This window comes from Hydra viridissima, unplaced genomic scaffold, assembly GCF_058129835.1.
Source record: "Hydra viridissima isolate aposymbiotic clone 2 unplaced genomic scaffold, HvirCarnegie_v1 scaffold_1, whole genome shotgun sequence".
Lineage (NCBI taxonomy): Eukaryota > Metazoa > Cnidaria > Hydrozoa > Anthoathecata > Hydridae > Hydra > Hydra viridissima.
In genome coordinates this window covers 24,111,408-24,132,704 of record NW_028324300.1, presented here as the reverse complement: position 1 = coordinate 24,132,704, position 21,297 = coordinate 24,111,408, and the positions used below count along the sequence as shown (strand labels likewise).

General features: G+C 26.5%; 3 protein-coding genes across 6 annotated transcripts in view; 1 reads left to right on the top strand and 2 right to left on the bottom strand.

Annotated features, from left to right (window-relative positions):
* LOC149894023 (uncharacterized) overlaps positions 1 to 15,080 on the bottom strand; it is a 35,630-nt gene extending 20,550 nt beyond the window's left edge. Inside the window, exons 1-5 of the mRNA XM_090076610.1 lie at positions 14,932 to 15,080; positions 13,500 to 13,787; positions 8,052 to 8,312; positions 7,943 to 7,963; positions 5,481 to 5,501 (exon numbers count right to left, since the gene is read on the bottom strand). Of these exons, the coding sequence (XP_089932736.1) occupies positions 5,481 to 5,501; positions 7,943 to 7,963; positions 8,052 to 8,312; positions 13,500 to 13,785 (589 nt within the window). The 5' untranslated portion in view covers positions 13,786 to 13,787; positions 14,932 to 15,080. The remainder of the gene's footprint in view (positions 1 to 5,480; positions 5,502 to 7,942; positions 7,964 to 8,051; positions 8,313 to 13,499; positions 13,788 to 14,931) is intronic.
* LOC149894022 (uncharacterized) overlaps positions 1 to 21,297 on the bottom strand; it is an 81,725-nt gene that overhangs the window by 53,363 nt on the left and 7,065 nt on the right. The window lies entirely within an intron of this gene.
* Positions 1,789 to 4,484, top strand: LOC149894024 (uncharacterized). Of its 4 annotated transcripts, XM_090076632.1 has the most exons (4): positions 1,807 to 1,943; positions 2,098 to 2,117; positions 2,219 to 2,339; positions 2,755 to 3,666. In XM_090076632.1, exons 3-4 carry the CDS (start codon positions 2,305 to 2,307, stop codon positions 3,161 to 3,163), a joined length of 444 nt encoding a protein of 147 aa, XP_089932758.1. In that variant the 5' UTR covers positions 1,807 to 1,943; positions 2,098 to 2,117; positions 2,219 to 2,304; the 3' UTR covers positions 3,164 to 3,666. The 4 variants fall into 4 exon arrangements, 2 of the variants coding, with proteins under 2 accessions (XP_089932757.1, XP_089932758.1); XM_090076631.1 differs by lacking the exon at positions 2,098 to 2,117 and having other exon boundaries at positions 1,789 to 1,943; XR_016449154.1 differs by lacking the exons at positions 1,807 to 1,943; positions 2,098 to 2,117 and adding an exon at positions 4,312 to 4,326 and having other exon boundaries at positions 2,172 to 2,339; positions 2,755 to 3,525.

Below are 21,297 nucleotides of genomic sequence, written 5' to 3'. Positions count from 1 at the left end.
ATCTATATCTATATCTATCTATTTATATCTATCTATCTATTTATATCTATCTATCTATCTATCTATCTATCTATATCTATCTATCTATATCTATCTATCTATCTATCTATCTATCTATCTATCTATCTATCTATCTATCTATCTATCTATCTATCTATCTATCTATCTATGTGTGTGTGTGTGTGTGTGTGTGTGTGTGTGTGTGTGTGTGTGTGTGTGTGTGTGTGTGTGTGTGTGTGTGTGTGTGCGTGTACACATAGATAGATAGATAGATAGATAGATAGATAGATAGATAGATAGATATATACATAGATAGATATAGATATATAATTACATATTATAAATATTATTTTAAAACTTCTTTAGTAAAAATGATTTAATACCAAATATTATAAAAAAATCATCCTTTATAATATTATAAAGTAAAATCATCCTTTAAAAGACCAATTTTATCTGCCATAAGCTAATTTAGATCTAAAAAATGCACAAACAGGTTGAATGAGTGATGTTCAAGTAAAACCTTTTAAACAAATATATAGTTTCAGAAATTTTATAAAAGAATTTTTACATAAAATAGAGATGAAACTAAGTTCTACTTATATCTTAAGTTTAATACTTAACTTTAATACTTAAGTAATAAGAACTTAAGTTTAATCTGATTTTAAGTTGTTTTTTTTTTTTTTTTCTTCTTAAATTGTAAACTCATAAAAAATATATAAAATTCTTTTATATCAACAAACTGTATTTTTTAAGAAAACTCCCCAAATCCCCTTTGAAAATTACCAAGTTTACTTTTTCCCTCATTTTTAATGGGGAAATTTTTAATACATAATTAAATTTTGTATGTTGGATAAATTTTTTTTTAACCAAATAAAATTTTTTTATAAAATATCCTAAAAAAACTGCAAAAAAGAATCACAGAGCAACTACAGCTCCTTTTAAAAACAACCATAAATTTGATGTTTTTCAAGGTGATCAGCTGCATTTTTACAAAGAAAAAAAATTATTTTGATAATAGAAATAATAATGATAGTAATAAGTAAACTAAAAAATTAAAACATGAAGAAATATTTTTTAAAGCTAATACTAATGTATAATCACTTAAAATTAGTAATTATAGTGGTAATAATAGTAGTCATTATTAACTATTATTAAAATAATAATAATAATAATAATAATAATAATAATAATAATAATAATAATAATAATAATAATAATAATAATAATAATAATAATAATAATAATAATAATAATAATAATACAATAATCACAATAAATGTTAAATTTGCAAAAAAATGGATGTGATAACAACAAAAAGTTTGTTAAAATCATGATTGTAACAAGAAACTGCAATTTTAGTATATCTTTCTCTTTGTTTTTATATCTCTTATGAAACCCACAAAAACCTTTTACAATGGTCTTATTTTGAATGTTCTAACAGAGAAAATGTTTTGTAGAGGTCAGGCTATTTTATTTTTAAAAGATGCTAAAATCTGACATTTCAACACACTTTCTTAAATTGTAAGATTGGATCTCAATAAAGCCTATCACAACTCCTTTAGATATCATGACTTTGACAGAAAAGGTAAAAATTTCACAACTAGCTATTTTTAATCTTTTGAGCTTTGCTTGAGGTTTTAATAGGTATAAGATAATGGTGTTAAAATCTTTATAAAATTTTGTCACTTTTATTTAATTTGACATAATTCCTACAGAAACGTTTAATGTTTAACGTTTAATGTTCAACGTCGTTTCGTCATTAGTTACTAGGCTTTGAATAAGTTACTAGGCTTTGAAAGAGCGCGTTCTTCAAATGCACGCAGCCATTGGAGAAAGATCTTTTGAGCGAGTTAAAACTTTTTTCCTTTTGGAATTTAATTATTAGTTTAGATATATTACATAAAGAATCATCTTAATCAATTATATATCATATTATAATTGAAGTAAGTATATGAAATAGTTATATATACATTTTTATCAGATAAAGTAGAAAGGATTAAAATTTTTATTAGATAAAGTAGAAAAGATTTTAATTTTTTAAATCGTTTAGATTTTGTTTGTTTTAGTTTTTTTTAGTTTTTTTTTTAATTATTTTAGTTATCAGAAGGAAAATAGGGGTATGGATGTTATTTAAAGTTATACTAATGCTGTTCCATAAAATTGTTATTTTTACTTTGAAATTTCTGTGATGCTATTAGCTATTTTTGTTCTTTTTTAGAAAATTTAGAAAAAAAAAATTAAAATTTTGTGCCAACACTGACAACGCATGTCACATGTTATTGTATGTAAAGGTTAAATGTTGTTATGAAGATTACAGTTCTTATGAGAAATAAAAGAAGGTAAAAAGAATTGTTTGTAAATATATATTTTGTATCTTTTTAAATTTTCTTGCGTCATTTTTAGAATTTTTGTTTGCACACGTTTATTGTTTGCATATATGCTTTTTTGATATGTATGTGTGTGTGGTAATAAGTGCTTTATAGTTGTTTTATCAATGTGTTTTTATAATAATGTAAAGTGTTTTTTTACTGTTTGTGTATGTGTTGATATGTGTTACATAATTGTTTTAAAAATGTGTTTAAATATGTATATAAGGTATTTATTTATTTTAGTAAATATTTAACCTTATATACATATTTAAACACATTTATTGTGCTTATAGTTTGTACATATGTTTATATTATGTTCTTTCTGTGTTTTTAAAGTGCTGTGACTTGGTAAACATCTACCTGAAAATCAATTATTGTATTTTAGAGAAGGAGCAGAACATAAGGCTTTAGATTGTGCAGCTCAGCGTGATATACACCTAATGGCATGGTTTAAGTTAAATACTGAAAATGAAAGAGCACATTGCTATTCTTATGTAGACATTCCTTATCACTTTATATTTGATGATAAACATTGTAAATGGAAGGTTAGACAAAGGGGTGGTAATAAGGTGATAGTAAGAATGTATAAAGTTAATCCAACTGGAGAATTGTTTTTTCTTAGACTGTTACTTTTGCAAGCAAAAGGAGCAACATCTTGGGAGGATGTGCATACTGTTAATGGTATTGTCCTTGAAACGTTTTGTGAAGCATGTGTTATGAAAGGTCTGTTGCAAGATGACACTGAATGGCAGAATACTCTTTCTGAAGCGGTTTTAACACATATGCCAAAGTAAATTAGACAGTTGTTTTCAATTATTTTGACCTTTTGTGAATCTGACAATCCTTTACATCTCTGGAATACATACAAATTTTTTATGATGGAAGATTTCATTCACCACTCAGTCCCACTTCTAATAGCTGAACAAGCTACTCTTCATCAAATTGAAAAGATTATTAATCAAATGTGTTATGTAAAACCATATTTGTTTATAGTTGTATATATGTTTAAATTATGTTGTTTCCATGTTTTCAAAGTGGTGTGATTTGGCATTATGTTGAGCAAGATTGATAACCTTGCCAGCCAAGCGATGTACTTATAGCAGAGTTGTGACTTGGCAGCATTTAGTGCCAGGCAGAGTTACTGCTTTGGAGCTAGGTTGTGTTGTCTAGCCTTTTTTAATTATTCTTAAAAAAAAAAAAATTAATGCCTGTTTATGTTTAGCGTAATGTGTATGAGAGTATGCAACCTTGATCTTTAAATCTAGGGTGTTTTCATGTCCTAAATTTGAAGCAATTGAATAACTAATATTGAACATAAAAACAAATATACTTTTATGTATTTATATGTTTAGTAAAAAGATAGATATAGTTAACTTTAAATTGGTTTTCTAATTTTGCTTTTCATATTTTAATTTGTTTTGTTATCTTCACTGGATTTTAGGATCAAGGATGTAAATATTCTATTGTTATGTGTTATTGTTGTGATGTTTTGTGTTGGTATTCATTTTTAACAATAGGCACCTTCATGTTGGTGACTATTGTAAAAAATGAATAATGGGTTGTTTCATTATTGGTACTTACTGCTTTTATTTATTTACTGAAAGCCAAGACAACATTATGCTTAAAATGCAATTTATATCTTAAATTGGTTTATATATATATATATATATATATATATATATATATATATATATATATATATATATATATATATATATATATATATATATATATATATATATATAGTATTGTTAATCCTTTCGTACTTCGAAACAGATTTTATTGTTACATTTTCGATAAATGTTTATATTAACTGCCATGTCAAAATGGGTTACTATAAATAGGTAAATCGATTTTCAGTTTTTATGTGGTGTTTTATTTATTTTTTTTTTTGTTGTTGTTGTAATTATAGTATCATAATTCCTTTTTTTTTTTTCTTTAGGATTTACGATTGACGCATTTATACAATTCATAAAAAGAAACCTGATTACCTTTTATTGTAAATTTTGGTCAGTTAAAATGATATAAATGTATGCTATTAGTTCAATTTTTTTAAAGTTTTCTCTATTTTAAGCCTAATAATTTGCTGTACGTAATTTAGGGAATCTTTTTAAATGGGTGCCTAATATTGTAGTTTAGCGCATTTTTCAAATATCGAGTTACTTAAATTTTATAAGATTTTTAAGTAATTAATTAGCTTAGTTGGCATTTGCAACACTTTTGAGGAAAGAAAAAATTTTTATATATACTAAATTCTTATAAATATTAAAAAGAAAAAATTCTTATACACTTAAATCATTGTTTTACATTTCATTATTCTGGTAAAAGGTCTTCATCAAAAACTTGACTACTCTTAATAAAAATAACTATTCTCCTGACCACCATTAATGCAAAAACGGGGAAGGGAGGTCCGTTATTAGTATCAAAATATTTAAGAGAATTAAATTTCGAGTAACAAAAAGAATTCTTAGTAAATGGTAGTAAATTACCGTTTACTAAAAGCTATTGAAACAGTGGACATATATATAAAAATGGTCAGATTAGTGCCATATATAGTAATGGTCAGTTATTTTTAATAAATTTATTTGGTTGTGTGCATTTAACGTTTTAAAGACAATATCCTGTTTCAAAGAAAAATGTATCAAGGGGATACCAAAAAATTAATAAATCATGTATAATTTACGTTCACTTAATATTAATCCTATTAATTAAAGTTCATGTTATAAAAAATATAACAAGAATATAGCCTTACTTTTTCGTCAATTTAAAGCATGATAAAGTGTTATTATTTTGTGTTAGTAACTAAAAACATATTGTGTTGAACTTAGTATCGAGGAAAATGGTTCTGCCTTACACTGATATGATCTATGTCAGTTGTAAATTACTCTATGTTAAATAATTGGTAAATTATTTCACCTCCGCATACTTTTTATTTTAATTTACAGATGGTTCAATTTTCCTAATTTGAAGGGGTTTTTCTAAAAGGTTATTAGTTAAGGTTTCGCAACTTTAAATTGTGGAAAACAGCCACTATAAATTAACAGACCGACCATAACCCGTGTTACGGGTTGCTTATTGCTAGTTAATATAATTTGAAATTAATTTGCTTACCATCTTTATGCTGTTCTGCATCTGTAAAAAAGAACAGAAAAAAACCATAAAAGTTTTTTAATAAATACAAAAAATACATGATAGGAGAATGTATTATCATTTGTACTGAAATTATAATAGATTAAATAACTTTGAGTAAAATTTGAATAAAATATTTTTTATAATAAATGAATAAAAGATTTGAGAAATCAAATCATCTACCAACATTGATCAGAAACTGATATAAAAAGTAACCATGACAGTTTTTCATGAAATTTATTGAAGGAATTATAAATATAATTATATTTAAAAAAACAATAAAAATAATGAAACACAATCTAAATAAATCACTAAAAAATAATAAACAAAAATAGTCTTCTACTGAATTAGAATTTAAGATAAAAAGAATGTAAAATGAAGTTTTGCTGAATAAAAAAAACAAACAAAATAAGCAAATTAAAATTTCACAAAATAAAATCAAGTTCATAAATTTAAGAGAAGATGCAAAATTAGTACAAAATCAAAAGAAAAATCATTCTAATTGAAATCTAAAACAAAATATTTTTTTTATTTCAAAAAAATTTTATTTAAAACTCTATTTCAATAATTTACTTTTCTCTTCACACAATTTTTTTTTCAAAATGTTTTCATAAATTCAAAAAATAATTGTATTGTTCTTAAAACTTATGATAAAAAATGTTACTTTTTATTTACTTTAATTATTAAACTTTTTCACAAAATATTTTGGGTAAAAATAAAAAATACTACTACTAACTGCTAACTATTAATAATAATAACAACAATAATAACAATAATAAAGTAATAATAACAATAATGATAATAAATAACAATAATGATAAATAAATAATAACAATAACAATAACAATAATTATAATAATAATAGTAATAATATAAGTAATAATAATAAGAATAATAAGAAAAATGCAATGATTATAATAATAATAATAACAATAGTAATAATAATGAAAATAAATTTTAAAAAAGTAATGATGATGAGATAATAATAATAATAATAATAATAACAATAATAATAATAATAATAATAATAATAATAATAATAATAATAATAATAATAATAATAATAATAATAATAATAATAATAATTTTCAACAGCATTGAAAATTTGTGATCTTGGTTGAACTAACAACTTGCAAAACAGCAATTAATCAATAAAGATGGCTTCTTTAAAACTGTAACTCATCAACTCAACAATGTTCCTCAAATTATTGTTTAGTTAATTAATAGTATAACAAATCTTGATCTAACTTTGATTTTTTTTTTTTTTTCTTAAATTTGGAGTTGATATTTAAATTTGAAATTCTCATGTTTTTTTTTTTTAAATATATTTTAGTACTTTAGTTTACAATTTTTTTTTTAAGATGTAATTAATATAGATTTTAAATTAAAAAAAACATTTTTAAAGCTACCCTATTCTCTTCTCTTTTTCTCTTTTAAATTATTTTTCTGACTTAAAAAATATTAAGTCTTAATTGAATTATTTGAATTTAAATGAAAAATAAAAAAAAAATGCTTAACATAATAAAAAAAATTAATTTTTTTTTTTTTTTTAAATTTTACAAAATAAAGCTTACTGTTAATACTTACAATTATTTTTTGTATATTTTTTAGATCCTTACATAACTTTTTCTTAACTTTTATTCTTTTGTCATAAAAATTGATTTTACTTAAGAAAAGAATTTAACTAAAAATTATTCCTACTTTATTAGGAATCACTTTAAAAAATGCAACATTAAATCAAGAAAATCAACTTCTCTTTCTTTCATTATTCATTTACTTTATCTGTATTTCTTTTTAAAAAAATTATTTGCAGAAATATGATTTAAAAATCATGTCTGCAAATAATTTCTTTTGAAAAAAAATTCCTTTTATTATTTATGATACACTTTGCTGACTTTATCTCTCTTAAAACATTTTATTATAAGAATTTTAAATTCAAATAATTACAGAAAAACTACAATTGAAAAATGCAATATTACAATTAATGAAGAAAATCAACTTCAATTAGAAATTCATTAATTTTATTACATTAGTACGAGTAAATTTTGTTTCCACAAAAATACCGAGATTTTTTTCATTTTATTTTTTGCTGCTGGTAATGTTTTCTTTGCTTTTTTTTTTGCTATGCTTTTCCAAATTTTAAAAATTTAATAAAGTCATAGATTTTTATCATGATTTAGTTAGTGGCAACCTTACTACTGCACAAAATATGTTTTATCTGTATATTTTTGACTAAAAACAACAAACAATTTCATAAAACTTTTTACTTTTATACCACTCTTAACAAAATTCTCAAAAGAAAGCACCGTAGTAGTAGTAGTAGTAGTAGTAGTAGTAGTAGTAGTAGTAGTAGTAGTAGTAGTAGTAGTAGTAGTAACATTGCTATTACAATTATCAAAAATCTATTAAAGTAAAAATAAACATTCTAAAATAAATTAGCTTACAAATCTTTTGTTGCTCTGCATCTGAAAATAAAATAAAGATAGTTTTAATAGTTATTTGTGGAGATCACATAAAGAATAACAAAACATGCAAGAAATGTTACAAACTCACATATAGAGGCTATACATTGGAGCAAATCACTCCTTCCCATAGCTTTTAGAGAGTTCTGTATGTAAGTTATATAATCATTTGGGTGGAGTTCAATAAGTTTTGTTAGAAATCTTTCCACTTTAGACTTATCTCCTCCTGTCACATCATGATCTATTTGCTCAACAATACCATTCACATTATTGCTACAATTAGTAAGACGTGCAAATCTTTTCCAATCTGTCACTTTCTCCATTATAACATTCTTTACTTTTGCATCTGTGCCTAAATAGAAACAGCTTAGCATTTGCAACTAAATAAAGTAATGATGTAGCTTACAATAACATATTTCAATTCATTCTTACACTTTTAAAAATTCAATTACTTAAAGATGCAATTGCCACAAATAATTATGAAGACATAATTATCTACAGTACTTACATAACTATTAAAGCTATTACCATTATTGTTAGTAAAGCTCTAACAATTACAACAAAACCCACTCAATGAAAAGTCATTTTATGCAGAAAAGTTTTTCTTTTTATTTATCTACTACCAAAAACAACTGAAATACATTTTCAAGGTGCAGTCTTGAAAATATAACTGGTGCACTAACTTTCCATTCAGAACCCCTTCATCTGATCAAAAGTTATTACATCAACATACAGTTAAAAACAAAGCCAATAGTTGTTTACAGAGTTTTAAATTTGCTTTTTAAGCCTTTATCACAACAACCTTTTTGTCCTTTATATTAAAATATTTATATTTTTATCATAATAAAGGCCACCAAAAGTTTGCTAGAAGGTTGAATGCTTCAACGTGAGAATCTGTCAACAAAAAATAAAAACGCCAAGCTTTTGGCCTGCATAAACTCAACTTTAACTTTTTAACAATTATAAACTTGGTTTTCTTGACTGCAAAAGTTTTGAGTTTTGTTTAATTTCTCTAACACTTTTAGAAACTTGCAGGTTGTTACAAATGACAAACTTAAAAAATGGAGAAAAATTACAAAAATGGGAAATGAAAAAAACACACATTTTTTGCCAACACACATTTTTTTAATCCTTCAAAGGAGTATTTCCAATTTCAGTTGATTATTGTTACTCTCATTTTAAATTTGTTCTAAGCTGTATTATATCTACATTGTGAAGAAATTCACATAACATATATAATACATATAACACATAATAGATATAATAAAGATATAACAGGGCGCGACAAATCGTTTTTTTTTAATGCACGTTGACGTTCATATCTTAAATTATTGACGAACGTCTAATTTAAGAGAAAAATGTCAAATAAGTGAGTTTTATGTTCAAATAAATTTTTATTCTAGTTAATAAGATTTTGGATATATCAAAGATGCTTATTGAGTTTAATCAAGTGTCATATTTTCAAAACAATTTTTTACGCAAGTGCGCGCAAATTATTGATTTTTATTAAACCTTAAAAAAACTTTTTCTTGTTCACCAATACTCTTATCGGTAGAACCGTCAGATAAAATTGCAATAAAACAAGTATTTGATACGTCTAAACTTAAGGTGCATTTTAAGTCAGAAAAAATTGACGAAACGAAGTTTTTGCAAGCTTTGTCACTTAAGTAGTTCTTGCCCAACTTAATTCCATTTCGCTTTTGTAGCTCGCACAGCGGAGGAAATTTTTTAAATGCAAGATCCTCTTTAACAACAAAATACAACATCCAAAAAAGTCTGTTAATTTCTTCTTGATTATTCTCAGTAGTTCTTAAAATTGATGTCGATTCAGTTTTCTCAAGACTTGGGGCTATATTGTGAAGGTTCTCTCGATATTTAGAAATACATGCTTTATGCCCACCATCTCTATTGTGGCGTAACAAGTATGTTCTTTTCATCTCAAAATTTACATCTCATTGTAACTGAATTGGTTGCATTGCTAATATTTGGATACTTTTGGCAAACCCAACAAATTTGGATACTTTTGGCCATATATCCAATTTTCCCTAAGTCATAGCACAATCCAAGTCATTGCACTTTTTTTTCGTATGCTTAGTTTCTCTCTCTTTTGCTCCTTTGCGTTTAATGCTACGCTCCTCTGTGCCATCTTTCTTTAACATCGAAAAGACGCTTAATTGTTTTGACATTTTTTTAAAAACTTTAAATATAATAATATATTAAGTATTTAATTATAAGTTAATAAAAATATCATATTATTGGTGTTGCTAAACGCACAATAAAAAAATTAAAATTATAATAAACATAATAACTTTATATATTCTAATAGATATTGTATTTTTTAATAAAACTTGAAAATTATTTTAAAAACTTTCAGAAGTTTTTTAATATGCAAACAAACATTACTTCACTTAAAGGAAAATAAGAAGAAAAAAAAGCACGCTATCAAAGAAAGCAATCGTTAAGTTTAAGCATGGTTTCTTTTTAAAGGTAATTGCAAATGCAGTCATTTTTAGTGAAACTAAGAATGCTTTTCGTCAGGTTAGAATTATTTTGTTCTATCTCCCATTTTAAACGTTGAAAGAAAGTTGTAGATTTTTTTCTATAAGTAAAGATTACTTAAAATTTTTCAATTACTTTTTTAAAAAGTAACTTATTTTTAAAATAATTTATGTTTAAAGAAACTATTTAGGAAAAAAAATTTTTAAAATAAAATGTATTTTAAAAGTGATCATTACTTAGTAAAATTAAAAAATCATTTTCTCCCAATGTTTAAAATGGGAGATAGAACAGAATAATTCTAACCTGACGTTTTGTAAATGCATACAAAAACCATGCTCAAACATAACTGCTTTCTTCGTTCCATTGAAGAAAGTAGTTTTAGCGTGATTTCTTTTAAAGTCCTCGAAAATGCGTTTAAAATTTTCGTAATTAATTGTTTTTTTATTGCAATTGCGTGTTTTTTATAATGAATAAAAAACGATCAATTGCTTAATTATCAATAGCTTAATTAGTAATGCGTTCGTTTTGAAAAATTTAAAGCGAACGCCGACGTTTGCGTAAGGAAAAGTAAAGGGTCAAGACGTTCGTTTTTCAGTCATTTTTTAGCAGACGTTCGCACGTTCGTCGATTTGTCGCGCCCTGATAATAATAATAATAAATAATAATAATAATAATAAAAACAACAATAACAAAAATAATAATATAAAATAATAATAAAATAATAATAATAACAATAATAATAATAAATAATAATAATAATAATAATAATAATAATAATAATAATAATAATAATAAAAACAATAATAATAATAATAATAAAAATAATGATAACAGTAATAATAAAAATATATCACTAATATACCTTTTACAATATTTCTAAAAATCTATGGATATTCTTTCAGAGAAAATGTTTTGATCTCTCAGTCTATTCAATTTTTTAAAAGATACTAATATCTAACATTAACACACTTTCTTAGTTTGTAACAGGGCTGTGGAGTCGGTAAGCTGCTGTTCCGACTCCGACTCCGAATCCTTGATTTTATCAAGGACCGACTCCAACTCCCGACTCCGACTCCTTCATAAGTATCCAATTTGTAACAACAAATAGTTGTTTGTTTTACTACAGTTATTTGTTTGTAACAACAAATAACTGTAGTAAAATGTTAACATTGGCTATTTCATAACTATGATACAAATAATCCAACCACTTAGTGCTTTAAACAGTATTTATAAGAAAACAATTTCTGAACAAACAACTTTTCTGAACTCTTGTTATGCAATAAACTCTTATGCAGTCGCTAATAACATTATGAATTTGTCAAAATCATGTTTGAAATATTGTCAGTTGGACAATATTTCAAACATGAAAGAATTTGTTCTTCTTTAAGTTCATATTCTTTAAGAATCTTTTCTACTAAGACCTGGAGAAATTCTCTGGTGTGATTAGTTTTGGCGTCTTTTACTGCCAATGTCTTGGTAACTGCTTCATTTTTTTCAAAAAAGAATTAAACATTGATTGCAAAATAGTTCATTCTGTTAAGAAACACAAAGTGTCGCTTGAGACATTCATTAAGTTCTTCTTTTTATTTAACAGCTTTTTCAATCACTAATTTTCTAATATTCTCTCTCTCCAGAGAAACAAAGTTAATTGAATACTTACAGTTTTTCTGTTTGTGGAGCAACTCTTTGGTGCTTGGTGGTGGCACCCCTAGCTTTCTACTAAGAATATGTAGCACAGTGCCAGACAATTTAAGTCAGGAGTTAGGGGATCATGAAATTATATAGTTTAAGGGAAGGTAGAGGAGAGCGCAAGGGAGGTGATATATGATTCTCAGTGATAAGCAGCAAAATACCCTATTGCTTATCACTGTTTTAAAGGCCTAAAAATAACATGTCAAACTCCTTGTCCTCCAAATTAAATATGTTTGATTCAGAGAAGATTTACATTGAGTTTGGTTATCAACTTGGATTGTTTTCTGACCACTACCATCTTTAAATGATGAAGAGCAACTGTTTATGTAACTTGTTTCAACATTTTCCCTATACTCATAATCCTGATTTATAAAATAAATTGTTTATATTTTTAACCTGTATTTAAACTAAAGTATATACAACTAAGAGTTTTAAACTTACTTGCTCAATATGTGGCAATAAAAGAGATAAGGATTCTTTCTTGTTCTATTTGATTGTAAGTTTCATCTGGCTTTAAAATTAGTTATATATATACATACATACATACATACATACATACATACATACATACATACATACATACATACATACATACATACATACATACATACATACATACATACATACATACATATATATATATATATATATATATATATATATATATATATATATATATATATATATATATATATATATATATATATATATTATTTTTATTATTCGTATTATTTGTATTCCTTCCAAAAATAACAAATTCTTCCCTTTCCTTCCCAAAATAACAAATAATTTCATTAAAATTTTTCTTTTTTACCAGTCTTAACAAAGTTCACAGAAAAAGTCTAATACTCCAAAGGATTTAGTATCAACTTATATTTCTTTGAACTTAAATCAAATTAAAATCTGTATAATTATTCATTTAGTTTATCTATTTAACAAATTAGCCATTATAAGAAGATTGACAAAAGTTTGTCAGTAAACTTATGTCAATGGTTCACATTGAATATTATAATATTCAACTTGAACCATTGACATAAGTTTACTGACAAACTTTTGTCAATCTTCTTATAATGGCTAACTTGTTAAATGGATAAACTAAATGAATATATTCAAATATTAAGTGCATATTTTTGTTTAACTTGCATTATTTTGCCAATTAAAAAATTGGGGTTTTTAGGTTTTGCAAATAGACTTATACTATTTAATTAATTAAAAAATATATTTAATTGTTAAAAAAATTGTTTTAAAAATTCAATAACTTAAGAACAACTTTTTTAAAAATTTTTTATCCAATTTGTAATTATCTGAAGCCAAATAAAACCCAAACAATAAGCTACAAGAAACTCACCTAAGAAGGATATATCTTGTAAAACATCATTTCTTTTCAAGACTTTCAAAGAATTCTGAATGCAAATTCTGTAATCATTTGGATGCTGTTGATAGAGTTTTTTTAAGAAAACTTCAATTTTATACTTTTCTCTTGTCAAACAATCATGATCTAATTGATTAATATCCACATCATGATCTATTTGATCAATAACAATGTCCACATCATCAAAACCAGTGCCACGTGCAAATATTTTCCATTCTGATGCCACTTTATCTTTTAAAATATTCACTATTCTTACATCCATTCCTAAATAAAAATTATTTATCGCCTACTATACTTTAAATTAATTCTTTCAATTGATCAAGAAATAAATACAGTCCAATGTGTTTCACTACCAATTTTAGTATTGACTATAAGATAAAGGGGTTTTACTGAAACAAGAAATCATTGAGTCACAACTCTTGTGAACTACTTGAAAATGAAATAAGCAGCATACAACTTAAATTCTTTTAATTCTATTAATATAAAGGACTGACTTTCAGAATCAGTACTAAGAAATTGACATGGTTACTTTCTCTCTTAACAAATAATTATAAACAAGAAGCAAATTTAAGAGGGAATGAAATTGAATGTAACATTAACATTTGGTGGCATAAGATCTAAATTCATTTATACTTTCTTGTACATAAATGCTATGCAACAGAAGAATTATATTAGTTCGCTACTTAAATGATTGAAACAAGTAGAAGCTGCTAATTGCTTTGAAGAAAGATTTCAATTAATGATATAAAAAATAAGCTTTCTTTCTAACACCAAATCAAAAGTAACTTAGGAAGATATGTTTAGAATGAGTGGTTTTAATGAAAAACTCTCTCTAAAAAAACTGCATTTTCTTAGTGAATGTTTGTTTTGAGTCAAATAGCTTCATGCATAAATGCTTTATATAAAAATTTTGACTAAAAAATTCGAATATATTATTGGTTTGCTAACTGTACCTTGTCCTGTGGTATAGATAAATCAATAATATTCCAAAATAGAAAAACCTGAGAAGAATAACACTTTGATGAGACATTTGTCATTTAAACTATTATTTTATTGTATTAATTTAAGTAAATCTAGTAAAATAGATTGCTTCTAATTATATTATTTCATTTATTTATTTATTTTTTTCATTTTCAGTTTAGTCCCGGTAAGTCGAATCTTCAAGAAAATGGTTCGACATAACTAATGTTCGATCATAGTGATATAATTTAGCCTTTCTTGAATGATTTTCTGTGTGTGTGAAATAAATCAGTGATATAATTTTGGTTCTTTGATTGAAGGAAAAATGATTAAAAAATATCAGGACAAATATATAAGAAACAATCACTTAAAAGGGTTGAATGTAAGATGCAAAGAAGGGTAAGCTGTATAATTTTTAAAACTACATTTGATAAAACTAGATGCCTACCTGTTTAACTGTTAATTTTGCTCAAGACAAAAACGCATGAAAGTCTGAAGAATTCTTGCACTGCACTAACCAATTTGTCGGCTCATATTTGAGCAGTGATTACTAAGCATCTGCGTATCGTTATCGAAATATCGAAACTAACCGATATTTTTTACGATAATGGGTTTCGATATGAATTGGTATATCCGATATGTTACGATATGATTCCGATAAAATATCGTTTGGGTTCCGATATGCACGATATCATTATCGCTTTTAGCGATAAATATCGCATAATTTGTCGATAAAAATTGTATAACAATATTTTTGAGTTTCGATATGTACGATACGTTCCGATAAAATATCGTTTGGTTTTCAAAACTTTTCAATATTTTACAAAATTTTGTATTAGATATAACTAAATATTAAGTTGTTTTATATTAGATATTTTACAATATTTTGTATTAGATTTAACTAAATGTTAAGTTAAAATATTTTGCAATATATTTTCTCAATTTATTGATTAAAATATTGATAAAAAATAATAATCGCCTATTTTTTAACGCCGTTTTTTAGATTAAGTTATTAAAAACGGCTCAGGCAGTTAGGAGAACAATCCAACTGTTTATTTTTTTAAATAAAAACATACCATGGTGTGACCTAACAAAGTCCTATGCTATGAAAGTCCTATGCTATGAAAGTCCTAAATTAAAAATTGACAAATTTCGTATATATAAAAGAATCATTTGCGGAAAATAACTCTGTTGTTTAAACTAGATATCTAGTTAGATAAAATAACTAAATTTTTTTCTTTAAATGTTTATTTTATGTATACGAAACTTGTCATTTCTTAAATTAGGACTTTCTTAAAGCATAGGACTTTGTTAGGTCACACTACGGTAAGCGCTCCAAAAGATTTTTATTTTTTTAAAAAAGAAAAAGTTATTCTTTAAATATTCATAACAATTGTGGTTTATTCGATTAAAACTCATTATTAAAGTCCGCTTCTAGCTGAAATGTTGCCGCTAATTGTAGCGAATGGAAACTTTCGCTACCGGTTTCGGCCGAAACCGAATTCAAAATTTCTGCTTCGACAACCTTTTACTTATTCTGTTTCGGGCAAAATTACGGTTCAAACTACTACTGTAATGAACCAAAACTTTTTATAGGGAGGTTTTTCCTTTAAGTTTAGAAAACTTGTTTTTATTTAGTGTGGGATCATGATGATTTCCTAATTATATTGATGTTTTAATCGTTTGTGGGTAAATCAATTATCAATTACAAAAATTGAAGTAATTATTAATTGAAATCACGTGACAATTGAATCAAGTTACTATTCTCAAATCATTCTTTAAGCGATCATCAAATATTAAAATATTTTCACATGTTCTACTTTTTATCAAATCATGTTACATACTGATCGTTTAAATGCCTTATGTCCCATAAATCATTACAAAAACAATACTATTTTATTTTTTCAAATATTTACTTATTCAAACAAATTTGAATGATAAAAAAATGTCAGAGCTATGGAGTTTTTGAAGATTTTTGTTATTATTATCAAATATATAAATATATATATATATATATATATATATATATTTGATAATAATAACAAAAATCTTCAAAATTTGTCAATTTTTAATTTAGGGCTTTCTTAAAGCATAGGACTTTGTTAGGTCACACAACGGTATGTTTTTATTTAAAAAAATAAACAGTTGGATTGTTCTATAGAGATATATATAGAGATAAGTTGTTCCGTTGCGAAATTTGTTAGAACGTTATGTTAATAATTTTGATAGTTGTTTGTAACAACTATCAAAATTATTAATTCCGTAATCTTGTTGGTTTTTATGACGTTTTTGAGGGATATTGTCTGGTATAAAAGAAGGACTAAATTTGTAAAGATAGGTTTTTGTTTGAAGAGAATATTGTTGTCATCTCATCAATGTATTGCGAGAAAGCTACAATATCGATCGATAGATAGATGCATTTGAATAATATATAAGTTTTTGTAATGAGTTATGAGACACTGTTAAGTAAAATAGTTATTTCATGTTATTTTGATATTGATTTGGCTTTCATGTTTCAGATTGTTTCGATTTCGGCTTCACTCAAACTTCGTTTTCGGTTTTGGTTACGGTTTTAATTACGGTTCTACTGAACCGAAATTAACTAGCTAATTGTAATAAAAACGTTTTTAAAAACTCTCTGGGAAAAAGTTTTTAGGATACTCTTTAAATTACTTAGATGTACATCATTAGGCTCTTAAAATAAATTTTTTTTATAAGGAAAGATATTAAAATTTTAGTTTGAATTAGTATTAAATTTGTAATTGAACAACATTTTGAAGAATGCCAAGGTCAAGGAGCGAAATTTGGAATCACTTTGATGAAGAGGTCAGTACTACACCAGATGAAGAGCGACTTGTTACTGCAAAATGCAAGTATTGTTTTGCAATTTGCAAGTTGGCGGACAGGAACACATCTGGCATGAGATCACATTTGACAAGGAAGCATCCTGTTCAGTTTGCAGCCCTGGAGGAAAATCGCCATGTTGCTTTTGATGAGTTAAAACAGGTGCAATAAAGTTTACAAACGTTTTTACTTTTTAATTTAAATATTAACTTTTATTTTCATATGTGTTAGTTATTATAACTATTACAATACCAAGATTTAACAAGATTTAACGATAAATATCAATAACTTTTGATAAATTCTGATGAATGTTTCAATATTAGGTATTTTAATGGGTTTCATATTAATTTTTAGACCTACAATGAAGACGAGGCTTATGAGCAGGTCCGAGATGATAAGACACCATTAATGTTGGGCAGTAGAGTTAAACGAGGAAGACTTTCCGGACCATCAGTAGAAAAGGTCCAAAATCTAAAGCATTGGGTCAAATACAAGCCACAAGACAACGAGCAGCTCAGAGGAGACATTGAAATTGTCAAGTTTTTGGCCCGTTTAAATTTGCCATTTTCTTTGGTTGAACATGAAGCTTTTAAAGATTTTGTTCACTACTGCAACTCAAAAATGAATGTGAAGGCTGCAACAACATACTCCCGGTTCAAGTACGAAAAATTTTAATTGTTTTAAATAAAATTTTATTGTGGGGAGTCAATTCAAAGGGAGTTCCAAGAGAACTAAATTTTTTAAAAAGCTACTTTTTTAAGACCAATCCACACCAATTTTTTTTTGGGTTATCTTAGTAGGTAACCAAATTGATATGTAACGAGAAATACCAATAATTTTTTATTTTAATTTTAGGTTGCCGTTGTTGTACAAAAATGTGAAAATCTGTGTGGATGATATTCTAAAGGAGGAATTGCCAAAGACCGCTGGATTTGCAATCTCAACTGACCTCTGGCAAAGTAGAAACAATGATGCATACCAAGCCAGTACATTGCACTATGTGAGTGAAGACTTCCGATTAAGGATGTTTGTGATTGGAGTTTCTCCGTTTTCCGGACGACATACAGCTGAAGCCATTGCTCTTCGTCTGGATAAGTATGTTTTAGTATTTAATTTTTATTAGGTTAAAATTTCTGTAAATTAAGTTAATCGTTTGAATTATTTAGATAAGCAAAATCCGCCATTTAGTTTAAAATTAATGTCACAAATTAATACTTTTATTTATATCTAAAATAACAACAAAAGTATTAGTTTATATTTTAAAACATCAAAAAGCAAACAACTAATTTTACTTTGCTTTTCAGGAATGTCTCAGAGTTGGCCGGAAATAATGGAGTTTCGTCCGTTGTGTGTGTCTATGATTCAGCCGCTAATATGAATGCGGCAATTAACAAGTGCAATTTTGTAGATGCATCTCTTTTGTGTGCTGATCATCTTTTGAATTTGGCAGTTGAAGAAACTGTCAAAGAAACAAAAGGTTTTGACAGTTTGGATCTTCACGAAGCAATCCAAAGAATAACTGAATTAAGTTCCAGATGCCACAAGTCATCTTTGTCTGAGCAAAAAATTAAAAAAGAGGTAACTAGTTTAACATCTTTTTTCGCTTTTATAGTAATTTAGTTTATAGTTTAATACAATACAAGCGCAATATAAACTTCTTAGTACACTTTGTGTGACAAAATATTTCAACTGATAAAATGTTAACATTTAAAAAGTAAAAACATAACCTAGTTAATATCAGTTTTTTATTATAGTAAATAGTACTAATCAACTTTTATGTTATGTTTCTTATAATTCTATTTTAATTAAAAAAATGCGTCGTATCCTCAGCTCCATTAGAGACAATCCTGGAAAAGATGACACCAAACTAGCTCCAGTCATTCCTTCAGAAGATGAATTCAATCTTTATGACGAAATTTTGCCTATTCTGAGGAGAGTTGCTGAGATTTCAGAATGTTTCTCTGCAGATAAAGAAGTAAGCATTCACCTCGTTATCTCAAACATTTTTACACACTGAGGCACAAATGCCTGGATTTCATCAAGGCTGGTGCGGGATCACCAACAGCACAAATGTTTCACCAAAAGCTGGTGGAAAACTTGGATGTTCGTTTTCCGGACATTGGTTGTCAAAACCTTTTTTACTCCGTTGCCAACTTGCTTAATCCCTTGTACAAGGGAAGAGCTCTGAAAAAACTGGGTGGATTTGAGGAAGCCTATGAGGCACTGATTACTCAATCCAATGCTTATCAGGAATGGATTGCTGCAACAACATTATTTAATGAACGGTTACATGCTGAAATCCAAGGTCATGCTTCGGAATATGATCCTTTCTATAATGTTGGAATGGAAGAAGCTCCTGCACTTATGACTTCCTATTCTGGTCCGGCTCCACCTCCAAAGTCGGACATTGTCACTGAATGGGAAATATTTCAAAAACTTCCAGGGGTTGTTGGTGTGGACGTGCTGGAATTTTGGAGAGCAAATAAATACAAATTTCCTCTCCTTGCTCAAGCTGCTAAAAAATGGCTATGTGTACCTGCTTCCTCAGCATCTTCAGAAAGAGCTTTTAGTGCCGGTGGTGGAATTGTCTCTTATAAAAGAACAAAATTGCAGCCTGAACAAGTTGAAAAATTGTTGTACATTCAGCAAAACTACCCTAAGGTCCAGATCAAAAGATGGCTTCTAACCAGTCGGGATGAAAAAGAAGAATTGTTTGAAGAGGCTTCTACCAATAACTCTCAGAATTTAGCTGCTTCAAGTCAGGGACTTCCTACTTCAACTCTTACATCAGCAGTTGAAATGGATGACTAACTTAAATTGGTTCATTGCCTTAGTGGCGTCATTGGTTTATTTTACTGCTTTAAGTTTATAAAATTTGCCATATAGTGATTTAGTGATTTCAATAAACCTTGACTTTGAGATTAAATTTTAATCTTTTTCTTATATTAAGTCACAGGCACAAACCTTAACGTGTTAAACATGTCACGTCAACAATTTCTCAAGTAAAAAATTATTTTTTGTTTTTAGCTGTTTTTTGCTTCAACTTAAGTCTTGAATAAATAAAAAAATCAAAATTACAAATAAAGTTTTGTTTATTTCTTTTTTTTACATTAAATAGTGCACTTGTCAGCAATTTTATGACAGTATTTAGGTTTTTAAAAAAATTATTTTTTTAGTCGGAAAAAATAATATCGAAATGAATCGATAAGTATCGTTATCGTTTGAGTTACGATATGAGTTACGATATTTAGGTAATTGACCGATAAATATCGTAATGAATCGATAAATATCGAAACTTTATCGTGCAAACTTTTTAGGGACGATATTATCGTAATATAAAAAAACTTACGATATGCACATTCCGATACCTTATCGTATCGTATCATAATACGATATGTTTCGATACGCAGACCCTTAGTGATTACTCACTCCCGAAATTCTTGCAGTCACGTGATACTTATGTGATATCTTGAGTGACAGGCTCGAAGTTGTGATGTTTATATTGAAGCAAATTAGCGCTGTTATTATCCCCATGCTACAAAAAAAGAAATCCATAGCGAAGTAAACATTTTACAAAATTTTACAATTTATCAAAGAATTTTAATAGTTTCTATTAAAAGCAAAGTTCACGTAATAAGTGAACTATTATTTCGTAAAAAAATGTTGGGATGATTCATCACACTTATGATATCTATATCACACGTGTATTTGTCTGTATTTCTAAAATTTTATATTCTCAAAGTAAAACCGACTTTTTTGTTTACATTTTCTAACATAGTTAAGACAAATAAGCAACACAGTGCTACCAATATCTCTTTGATCGTTTTTTGAAAATGCACTTTTAGGAAGTTCATTGTAATTTAATATTTGAAATTGCAAAAGAGTTGGTGGCGTCATGTATCAGTCATGTTTTTTAATAAACATTTTTGAGAGGGACAATATGAGAAAGAAATAAACGAGTATAACAATA

Bases quoted from the DNA above. Each gene is read 5' to 3' on its own strand.
- LOC149894024 (XM_090076631.1), top strand. From the start codon at position 2,305: ATGAAGATTACAGTTCTTATGAGAAATAAAAGAAG. The intron at 2,340-2,754 runs GTAAAAAGAATT...ATTGTATTTTAG, and splicing joins CTTATGAGAAATAAAAGAAG to AGAAGGAGCAGAACATAAGG.